The 12,215-nt window shown below is 40.8% G+C and overlaps 1 protein-coding gene across 1 annotated transcript in view; it reads right to left on the reverse strand.

Moving 5' to 3' along the window:
• Positions 1–9,886: 9,886 nt before the first annotated feature.
• The window catches only part of HS1BP3 (HCLS1 binding protein 3), a 57,060-nt gene continuing 54,731 nt past the window's right edge, over positions 9,887–12,215 (reverse strand). Inside the window, exon 7 of the mRNA XM_074820132.1 lies at positions 9,887–11,633. Within this exon, the coding sequence (XP_074676233.1) occupies positions 11,405–11,633 (229 nt within the window). The 3' untranslated portion in view covers positions 9,887–11,404. The remainder of the gene's footprint in view (positions 11,634–12,215) is intronic.

Consider the following 12,215-nt stretch of genomic DNA (forward strand, 5'->3'; position numbering starts at 1 on the left):
TACTCCAAATGAAGACCTACTTCCATTGTCTCTGGTCAGTGCTTTCTTTAACAGTTTTGGTTAGGAGGTTTTGTCTGTCTGTTTGAGATTCCGCCTTTCTGCGGTGATTTGAAATGGAGATGTTTTCTGAAACCTTCAGATTTCCCTACGAATAGATCCACCACCCCAACACTTCCAGCTACAGCTCTCCCAGGATTAACAAGTATGAACCAATTTTTTAGACTCCCTGAGAAAATGCACTTTTGCTGCGAGGTGAGCACACGGCAAGAGGGACAGACCTCTGCTTACCCACAGGAGATGGGCCATCATGGCTTGAGAGGAGACAAGTCCCACCTGGGACAAACCACTGTCTCTCCATTTTCCCTGCATCGGCTGACATGAACCTCCTTGTGTACCTGCTGCCAGTACATTTTTTGACTAGCTTGTCTGCTAACAAATGACCCAAAGCACATGTGCAGGAACAGGCCCAAAATAATGCTTGTGGCACAGCTCCAGCCGATGGGTACCCACCTGGAGTAGACTCCTGGCAGCTGGTGGGTGGCAGCGGCCACCTCCTCCACTTACAGCTCAGGGGAGACCCAATATGACTTTTGGGGAGAAAGTCTCCTCGGGCAGGATCCATTTCACCTCAGTTTAGATGCCTACAGTCTACAACTAAGCAAGTTGGCCAGGGTCCCTTTTAGAGGAAAACATGCACTTCCAGAGGGTATGTCATCTCACCCCAGGTTAGATGAAGGTCAGATGAAGCAGTCTGGCAACACCAGTTGTTTTCATTGACTAAAAAAGGGTTCTCAGCTGCCAGCTCTGAGATAGGAAACACCACCCTTGAGGTTTGGTTCCTTTGCCTAAACACAGATGTCTACTATCTGCTTGTTCTGCAGCTGCTGACCCCTAAAAGTCTTTCATGTAGGTCTCCCCCAGCTCCAAGCTGATCACTTGCTAGGTGCCACAGCTGGGCATTGGTGGCCGAGAGACGTGCTTGCAGGGCAAGTCTGGTCCAGTGTCGTCCTACACTGGGCTTATGGAGGAGAGACATTGTGTCTACTGACTAGCTGCAGATGGGCACTGTCTGCAGACCACATTCACAGGAAAATTTACAGAATTGCCCACAATATTTTAGTACTGGCAATGCATTTTTTCCCCTTTTTTTAAAATTTCCTTTTTCCTTTTATCATACAGATAAATTTGGGATGGTTTAGGCTTTATTTTTCTGCTTCTAATTAATAAGGCAAAAGGCACAACTCTGACATCCAAGTGATTTCTACGCCGATTCCTGAACCCTTCTTTCAAGACATAAGACTATAAAGCCTTTTCATCCACACAGTTTTAAGAGAAATATATGCACTAAAAGAACTTTCTACAACTTCTTCATCTGAAGACTGCTGAACTGTTTGAGCTGAAGCTTTCTTAGTATCTCAGTTGGAGCCCAATAACTGAGCATGTGAAATATTATCCTGAACAATTAAAATCTGGCAAAGTTTAAGGAACTAAAAACAGTGTCCTATAAAGGAAATGGCTAGACATATTTATCCGCAACAGGAATAACTTGCCACTTAATACTAATAACGATCATGTTGCTCTTGGTTTAACTAGGTGCCAAATGGGATTATCGTCTCATTTGCGACGTGTAATCAATAAGGAAAGAATAACAGGAAGCCTTAAATGATTAGAAACAACTCAGATCCCAGCAAACTATGCTTTTATTCATATTCCAAAATCTGACTTCTCACTCTCCCTGCAAGTCCCCTGCCCTAACACACACATGTAACAAGGTGCAGTGATGGCAGAAAGCCCTGTTGCCATCAGCCTGCTGTGCTTCGGTGACCTGAAGGCTTCTCTGTTAAATCACTGACCTTGCTTTCCCTTCTTGTGCAGTGCATAGTCACACTCCTACGTAACTGTTCATTAGTCAGCATTTCATCACACTTTAAGTACTTTCCTAACTGTGTTTCTAAGAATCAGGACTGCCATCAGTACATTGCTTTCAGGCTGCAACAAGAGAAAACTCAACTTGGTCTCTGCAATGGCTGATACCATTTCCATTTCAGGTATGGTTACACCCCTGCCCGTGCTAAAGGGGCAGCAGTTATTTTTTTTTTGTTCAGAGAGCAGCCTTGATTCTGGGAAGCTGTGCAAAATCTCAGAAAAAAGGGGCCTATCCCATATCTGTATCCAGTACCTACTTTTTTTAGGAAACCACAAAGGCTATAGTCCTAGTGCTTAATCCTGGGAAAAGCCACACTGACAGTTTTCTAGTTTTTATGCCTCTGAAGGCAAGTTGACTATGATTTCAAAAAAAGTTTCCCTTTAAAAAGTTCTGTCTTTCAGTGTTCTGACACAAATCCAGTAAATGCCTTATTCACACCAATTCTGAGTAGTCTGTAGTGACTGAACAATGACTGGTTCAGGGACTGGAGACTGGATGTGGAACAGAAAGGTGACTTAAAGGAATTTGCAGTTTGGGCCTATTTTGCTGACATAATAAAGAAAACAGTTAAGCTTTTCCTCTTTTATTTTTAAAGGCTGTTCATTTCCTTCTTATATTTCACTGGGCAAAAATAGGAGGAAACACAGATTCTCACACCCTTAGTACTGGGAAAACTCATTAGTGATCCTAACAAACATTGTTTTTCTCACAAACATTATTAGATGTTTTAAAATGAAACAGGAATTCAACTGGAAAAGAAATTAAAACTTGTAATATCAAAATATCCTGTCCTATTGCTAGTTTTCCCTCCCTTTTCATCTATTGCAATGTCAGCAGTTCACTGACTGTCCAGCAAAGCATCTTCCTGAATTTCTAACAAAAAAGAGAAAAGGCAGGAAAAAGTTTTTCAGAGGGAGAATATTTCAGGTCATCCTTATGCACATCATGAAAAAGCAAAAACAAATCAGAAACCCCCTTAACCCACAAGATTGTTTTGTTTGTATTTTTAGTTCAGCCTTGAGGTTCATGGCCAAGATAGGAAGCCAGACAGATCTTTTGCTGGCTCTGCTACAGAGTCCCTGTTTAACTGTGGGAAGATTAATAAGCCTCTCTGTTTTTTCCATGTTCTCATATGTACTATATACATATATATTATCAGACATAGAGAAACACAGATTCTATAAATGACTCCAAAGTCTTAAATCCCAGTCTCTACTGAAGTGGCTAAAATAACTGAATATTTTTTTCAAAGAATTAAAATAGCTACAGGAAAAGGAAAGGGAGACAGTAGGTCTCTGACAGTCGCACACAGGTGAATATCCCAGCCCCTGGGCAGGGACACGGTGCCGTGCTCACTTTGTCACTCTTACCCTGCACATTTTGAAGTGTCCTTGCCAAACAGCACAGTCTTCACAGCAAGGCGAGACAGCAGACAACAATGATACCTGCTATCCTGGGATCTCTTACTGATTTCTAATGCTGCTCTCTGTAATTCCCTGTGTGGTTCTCTGGTAGAATTAAATGGGATTTGTTATTCAAACATGGCTCTAGGGAAAGTTTTATTTTCCCACTGAACTCCCAATTTTTCTGTCTCTTTTTATCATATGGCTGAGCCAAAAACCCCCATGATTTTCTTTCACAAAGCTGCTAAATCTGCAGGTGAAGTGGGAAAAGAAAGGAGAAAAAAAAAAAAGGAAAAAGGAAAAAAAAGGAAAAGGCAAAAAAGCCCAGCAACAGAAATGGATAAAAAAGCTGTGGTAAATGCAGACATTACAGATTTCATCTACAGTAATTACTGGATGAGCCACTGTAGGTCAGTACCTTGAAGGGGAAGGCAGTCAATCTGGTAATTACTGCATTAAAAGGAAATGGGTCAGCTCATGACTACTCTACAAAACAGAGTTGTCATGCACAGACTTGCAAATATGGGAAAACTGGAGCTAGTAAATTCAGCAAGTGCAACACCATTTGGAATGGCCTTGTTGCTTGTCAGCCTTAGCCCAAAGCACTTCTCCGGGCACAGCCTGGGAGCGTGGAGCACTGCCATACCAAACCCCTGCCACCCTGTCCAGCCGGATCTGTGTGGTGCCAGCTTGGAAATGGGAAGAAGCAACAGCGTCTCATCGTGTCCCCCAGTCACTGTTTTTCGAGCCAGGCTTGGGACAGACCGTCTCCTGTCTTGTTGCTTAAGGAAATTTTTATTTCTTCTAAATTTTTTTCTAGTACACTGCCTGACGTACTCACCCAGGAGGGGAGAAATGTGTGCCTTTTGCCTTTCTCAGCCTCAGGGACTTTTGAACCTCCATCTCCCATTTCTCCAGCAAACATGAAGCAAGACAGTGCCAAAATCATGCATTACTTTCCCTGCTGAAACTGGAAAGAAATAGGACTCCTAGAAGAAGAAACAGGGATTTTATAGTGAGTAATAAGGACATCTACTTGGGAGCAGGAGATGTGGCAGTTTGTTTTCTCCCCCTGCCACTCCCACACCATACAACATTGTTCCTTTAGTTCAGCCAATGTTTGCGTAATGCAAAACTTGTTAGCAGCCTAGAGAGCAGAGACAGATGAGCAGTGACTAAGCTGTTACGTTAAGGGTACCTGACTGGTTATTGGGAAATCCACTCCAGTGTCTGCAGACCAGGGGACACCTGAACCTCCCTGTGGTTTTGTCCCTTCCTCCCTTTGCTCCTTCAGTACAATCCCTTACTGCGAAGGTGGAAAGAAACAGGCTGAGGTCAGCTGGATTTGGGGCTCAATTTACCACCAAACATGCACTGATGGCATCAGCAAGTGAGGAAGCACAACAGGAGAGGATTTGCAAAGTGAAGCAGCTGGTGGTGAGTATCCACTGCCCACATGTACGTATCTGGGGGAAGTTACTTCTAGTTGGGTCCTCTGGCCCCAAGTGTCCCGTTCACTCCATGGCAGCTCTGTGATGGGACCGAGTGTATTTTAAGTGAAGCCAATAAGCAGATTTGCTATGAAAGTGCTCCCTTGAGCTAAACTAAACCACTGATGAAGAAAGGCCCAGATTTCTTTTTCATTCCTCATGAAAAAGATGAATTTTCCACATCATTCCATGTAGAATTAGGTTTTCTGTTTAGGTAAGGCACTGCAACTATAATTAGACAGCAGTTCTGGACACATAAAGTTCCTTCTGGGGACTGTACACAAGATTAAATATGTAAGCTATTAAAGGTCAAGACACAGGAAGGCATAAGCGGGAAAACAAATCATAGTAGCCTGCAGATTTGATTGCATAAGGTGGGGGGGAAGCACTAGGTAGTTTTGATTCTCAGCATTCAAGGTAAAGAAATTATTATTTTTGTTCACAGTAAGAACTTATTAACATACCTGGACATTATCAAACTGAACCATTTCTATAAGCTTCTCTGAGGTGAAATCAGTGGCCTTAAATTATTATTACCAAAAAAATAATCTGAGAAGTTTGCGATCATTAGCACAGACTCCCTGGATGAACTCAAAAAGCAGAGAAATTAGCAGAGAAGTAAGAAAAGTGCTCAGTAAATACCCCAGGAATTTTGTAATTTTATTTTGTCTGCTTTTATGTTCATTTGAAAAACCATGGTGCTCATCTCACCAAAGAACTATTGAATGAATTGTTCATCTCAACACTGCAGCCCCAGGCTTTCAAGGGAAGTGAAAGGCTCTGGAGCTCTGTGTATAAATCAGACAGATGCCTTCTTTCATTCTTTCCTGTCTCTCCCATTCTCAGAGGTGTTCTCCAAGTCGATCAGGCTTGACAGTGGTGTCACATCGTATTCCTTTATCTCCTCTCTCAAGCATCAGCATCACCAGGATTCTAATGATCTGCATGGGATTTTGACAGTTTAGATTGACTATACGACTCTCCCAGCAGTCACAGGAAGCAAGTCTTCGATGAGATAAATGGCACGGAAACATTGCCTTTGGCAGAAAATGGCTAAATTGCATTCGGAGAGTATTTGATGAGTTCAAGGAGAGACTGGTTTGCATCTTTTCACCAAAAACCTACAAAATGATAATTTTCATACACCCTCCTGATGTGGCTGGGTGACTGAAATGCTCACATAAGATGGCATGATGACCACAATGTCTTCCCTATGGCTTTAACAGCTCGACCTCCAAATTTGATATTATGATTCCGAGGTACTTGATAATAAAAACAATATACCTCAGGGTAACAAACCATGGTGGCTGTTAATGCAGCAGGGGCCAATGGGCTGTTATGTCTTTTTGTGTTTGGTGATGACTTCAAACTCAGAGTTTTCTAAGCACCTCACTGCAAAAGAGCGTAACATCAGATGGTCTCTTTTAGGGGTTATTCCACTGAAATTTGCTGGGTGTTGTGATGCTGCCATTTGTTGCCTAGTTACCCCTGGGAAATCTCTTACATTTGACTTCCTAGGCAAATCTTAGTATCTACTAATCTTATCGTTAAGGATGGGATCTGGAGGAGCATTCAAGAATGATTGAATTCTTCCTCTGATACCAGTAAGACTTTACTGCTCACTGCAAACATACACGTCGAAAGCGGCTTTTGAAAAAGTATATATTGCAAATCAAAATTTCCACTGACTTCAGGAATCTTTCCTGAGTAAATAGGAGTAATCTCTTTGTAATAAGGCCAGTGGACGGATCTTATTGAGGGTGCTGGGAAGCAGGATGATAAAGCACTGAGAGTGTTCTGTTCTTTCAGTCGCCAAATCCTCGCTAAGTGACTCATTCAGTGTGAGTTTTGGGTTAGCCGAGTATAGTATTCTTCACAACAGCCAAAAGCAGATGACTATAGGGAAATACAAAAATAATTGCTTCTTGAATATTCTCCGCATTTCCAGCAACTTGTAGCTCAAGGACTTCCCAAGCTCTAAGCAGCATCTTTAATAACCCTTGATAGATTACTCTTCCATGAGTCTAACCAGTGTCTCCTTGACCCCATATAAATTTGTAGCATCCATAACATCCTTGTATGAATAAAACTTACTCCCTAAATATCTGTGACTAATCAATCCTTTAAGCAGCTTCATTGACTTCTGAACTCCCACAGCAGCACTTAATTTGACTATTAATTTAATTCGCCATCATCACCTTTCACTGCTAGTATTTTTACTCAAAGCAGTGTCCCCTACAGATGGTTCTCTACTACCACAGGCACATGATTTCCTTTCACTTGAATTCTTCATTAGGTTCAGTGCATGATATTAAATACCAGTAGTATGCGGAAAGCTATAAAGGAGGATCAGTGATATGGCGAGGGCTGAAAAAATTGGATCAGAAGCGTTTAAAGATGAATCAAGGAAGGAATGGGTGCAATAAAGAGTTACTTTATTCAGTCCTGTTGTTGATGTTGAGATTAAAAGTAAGAATATAGATAAAACCTCCCAGTAAAACCCCTCTCTCTTGACTAACAGAGGTTTAAACTGTCACAAATGTGTGATCGCATCGATCGATAAGAAACGTGGTTGATGCACACACAAAGATTCAAGAATCTGTGGTGACATTAGTGACAGTCACATTTTTAAGGCTTTCTTGTACTCTATGTTAAATCTAATGGCCACAGGGATTGGTCATTTACAGTCTCCTTTCATTAGCTAATGCCTTAGTGCTCCACGAGTGTGCTGGATTTTCATGACCTTAAATCACAGGCTGACCTGTGTATTCTGCTGTAGCAAGCTCAGCTTCTTTGCAGAATCTAAAATCTGGGCAAAGATTAGCGGAAATATCAGTTTCAATTAATGTATTTTTTTAGACTCAACCCAAATTGTCACTGACAGAATTAGGCCTTAAATGCTACATGGGAATTAGCTTTCCTAAAAATTCAGCAACAGAACAGACCTGAACAGATGACCCACAGGTCATCTGTGAAACATCCAGCTTGGTGAAATCAGTATTTTAACTGTGATGGAAATAATAAAGTATACAGTGTTATTTGTTAATTAGTGCTGTACTACATAACAAGCAGAAGGTTATGCAAAACAAGCAACAGCTTCTAATGCAATAGAGACACCTATTATAAGTTCTAATCACTAAAGAAAACACCTTTTGTAGGGGTTTAAATACAACTCTCTTGCTTTTCAAATCTTTTGATGAGTTAGCAATTACTGATGTCAGAAGGTGATGCCTGTCAGCCAAGAACTACATTGGAGTCCATAATTGAATTTCAAGAGTTGTCAAGAGCAGGCTAATAAAATAGCTGCTACTAGAAGTGATGTAGGGGAAAAAAAAAAAAAGAAGTTCTGGTCTGGTGGGATGCAAAGTATGTTGTGTGGTTTTCCTATGTCATTTCAAATAATACGTTCAATTTTTCTGGGCAACATTTGTCTGACATTCTTCTCTTCTATAATAATGATTCATTATATATAATTTATTCAAGGACTGTAACTCACCTCTAAGTGCCTATAAATATTACTGCAGCTAGACATTTGCATTGTAAAACAAATGCGTAATACTGGGATTTATGAAGGATCCTTTTATGTTAGTTCCTTGACAGGAAAGATAGATTTTTTCTGAAGTAAAACATTGATCTTAAAATCATCTTAAAAATCTAGCACAGGAAACAATTAACAGCTCTCCCTTCCCTGTGTTGTTTAGGTAATCTGACAATCTTAGGGGGGCAAAGTATTCCTTGGCCATTCAAAATGGATACAGCTATACTGTGTTACTGGGAATGTTCCCATGGTTATGATGGTAAAATAGAATATCTACCCTCCCACTGCTTTGCAAAAACATGAGCCATTTCTGAGTGGAGCTCTTAGAGTTGGTGGAAGGCAGACAGATGACATTGCTATAAACAACGGTGAAAGAAAAACATAGTCCCAGCTGGAACAAAGGCTGCACACTGTGTCACTGCAGCAAGTGGTGTTTATGAAAGGGTGTGGGATGCTGGTATCCTTTACTGCCCCTGGTAAATTGGTATGTGGATATGTAGCAATTCTTCTAAAAACAGGAGAAATCCAATGCAAGATGACAACACTCATCTAGGGCACACCAAGTCGTGAGAAACTGGTTCCGTAGTGATGTCCTGACCTGTCTTGCTGCCACCCTCACTGAGCAGAGTTGTTCAGTCTAGAAAAGACTGAAAGGAGTATATCTACTTTGTTTTCTTTCCGTGCTGATGAGAATTAGAAGTAACGAGCTTAAGTTGCAGGAAGGAACAGTTATGTCAAACATTAGGAAAACTTTTCTAATAGGATGGCAAAGAATTGGAATATCACACCCAGGAGGCTATGACATCTCCAGTGCGGCTCTCCAGCCAGACAAACTTTTAAGGACAGGTTAGAAAAATGTCTATGAGAGATAACACAGGCATAATTATTGCCACTGCAAGAATAATTCAATGCCCATGCTCAGATATCTCTCCAGCCTATCCATGTTCAGCCACCATGTCTTGCTCTGGCATCTGCCTACCCTTCCAGTTACAGCCTCACATCAATAACATGGCCCTTGATATGGTAGTTTTATCAATGTCCAGGCCACGTGATGGGCTGTAGGCCAAAAATACAGAAATGCAAGCAGTCTTGCTGAATAAAGTGGAGATCAAGATTCCTTAACCCTCAGTTAAATATATAGTCACTGTTCATGACACCAGGTAGTCCAACAGGAAGGCTGCCCTGAATTAATTTCTCCTGCCTGCTCTCTGGCAAGTCATTTATTTTCTCCTCAGTGCTTTTGTTCCCCTTTTACAGGATTGGATAAACAATCTTCCTAACTGCACCAGGACACTGCGAGAACAGACAGGATCAGGTACTACCTTTGCCCATATATAGTTTTACCTTTAGCTGCTCTCAAAGCAAATATGAGCACAGCTACACTCTTCATTTCATACTTATTTACACGGGGTTTTAGCAGAGCATGCACTTTAACATCATGTAAGGCTCCTCATATCTTAAATGGAATCCATCCTTTAACTCCGATTTGCTGCTACTGTACAACCTAGAGAACAGTAACAATAACACCTGCAGGTTAGCAAAATGTTTTATTATACTGAAATATACTGTACATGGACAAGGGCCAATGGTTACATTTTTATCTGTCCCATCAAACCAAAATACCTTTATCATATTTTCCATTGGCTTAAAAAGGAAATACTAATAATTTCATTATTAAAAATATATATATAATGCTTTCTATTTATTTTGTTCTATATTAGAAAGGCAAACTTGGGGATAGTCATATGGCTTGAATATATTAATATTTTCCCTCTGGGGAGCTTGTCTTCACATCTGGGTAGAACACACGTGGATGAGTTCAGGTATCTCTTTCTACATGACAGCAGGTATCAACCCACATTCGATGTAAATTCAGCATGTTGAATCAGAGTGCCTGAGCCAGGCGTGAAGCGGGGTAGTCTGGGATGCCTGTTCTACCATGTTGTGGTTTTCCTGCTTATTAAAATTTCTCCAGTACATTTTCTTCCTATTTTTAACTCTGGATAATCCCATGTTGGTCCTCCCTTGTTATAACCATTGCCATAGTAATGAACAGACCACAGTTTTATCAGAAAACCTCATTTTAGCTTAGTGAAATTAATCACCATGGCTTCTTCTTTAACTTCTAGGAGAAGGGAAGGAAAAAGAGTGACTCCAGAGAGCAATTCAGAGTTCCTCCAGGAGGACACCTGCACTGAATCACCTCCTGGAGAAATCTCTTTCTCTTCACTAACCACAGTGGAAGCCCAGGAAGACCTGGCTGGAAAAAATTAGCTCTTGTGAATCTTGAGTAGGTTCACGAGTCCTACAGCATCCAACCCCCCCTACACACTGCAACCTCCTCCTATGTCTGGAACTACACTCTTGGCTTCTCTTCAGTCATTTGCTGTTCTCCCCAGGGGCCAGCGATGCATAGTGTCTAGTGTTTGCAGTCTTACAAGTCCTCTTACAAGCTGGCATTTGCACAATAAAGAAGGCAGCAGATTGTCAGGCTTAGCTGGGATTTCAGTGTTTCTCTGAACTACCGAAGAACTGTTACCTATACTTAACAGTTCTTGGTTATAGATTACTGAAATACCAGTCAGGGAGGAAAGGGCTGCTACAAAAATGCACAGGACAAAAGGAAAATGACCTTTCCAGTGAGTTGAAATACCTGTCTAAAATGGCAGGAACAGCATCCTGTCCTGCCTCAGACCATTTGTTGGACACTACTCACAGTTGCCATGTGTGCAACACACTTATCGTTGTCAATCAGGACTAAACTGGCCGAAGCTGTACAATGTTGATACTAAAGTAGTAGTAGACAATCTGTAGTGCTATGTCCTTGTCCACATTCCCTGTAAAACCCTGAAAATCTAAGGCAACATCAACTGTTTTGAAAACATCATGTCAAGCCTCTGCTAGTCAAACTTGCTGCTCTCTATACCATGGAACACAAATGAGCACTGTGACAGTAAAGACATGTGGTCAACTCTTGCTACCGTCACTTGAGCTCACCAGGAGTTTGGGCCAAGAAGGCATCATTACATTTTAAAAATATGTATGTTCAGAAAAGACTTGTATCTTGGTTGTTGATCGATTCATTTTCCTGGATATACTGGAGAATGTCCACTTCATTCATTGTCTGAATCCTGTTTTCTTTTGGCGTTGCCAGTGGAGATGAATTAGTGTTCCTGGGGGTAACTGCTGGCTTCTGAGGCAGTGGTGGTTTTGATGGCACCTTAGGTTTTGGTTTGGAGGTTACTTTCAAGAGTTTCTCTAAATCATCTTCAACTCTGGAATGAAAAGAAAACATCAGCAACATCTTGGGAATTTCTGAACTGCTCTTTGTTTTGTAAGAAAATGCAATCTTGCAAAATAAAATTTTTTGCAGGAAAGGATCAACTTTGATGAATTTCTCTTTTAGGAAGAGCTTTCCAGAAAAGTTTCAGTGTTACCAAAATAAGAACTGTCTTTTTATAATGTGGTTTTTCAGTTCACTGTACAAGTTAATTAATTTTACAGCATGTTTGCAAGTGTCTAAACTAAAAGCAATTTGCAATTATCAAAAGAAAAAGAACTTGATTTTAGTTTGGAAAAAAAGGCTTTTATATGTGACAGGATGATTTACTTCCCAGAAATTTTCATGGGATAGTAAAATTTTTCACATTCAGCTCTGCTTCATCTTCATCCCCATCCCCCAAGACTGAGATTGAGCATCCCCCATGTTCAATCATGAGAAACTGGAAAAAAAATAGCTTTAAAAATACTGTGTTCACATTTGCTTCCAAGAAACTGAAGAAATTTTGCAATCTGTGACTGTATACAACAACTCTTTTTGGTAACCATTTCCCCCTATTTCCTGGTGAAATAACCCA

The sequence above is a fragment of the Strix aluco genome, chromosome 3 (assembly GCF_031877795.1).
Source record: "Strix aluco isolate bStrAlu1 chromosome 3, bStrAlu1.hap1, whole genome shotgun sequence".
NCBI lineage: Eukaryota > Metazoa > Chordata > Aves > Strigiformes > Strigidae > Strix > Strix aluco.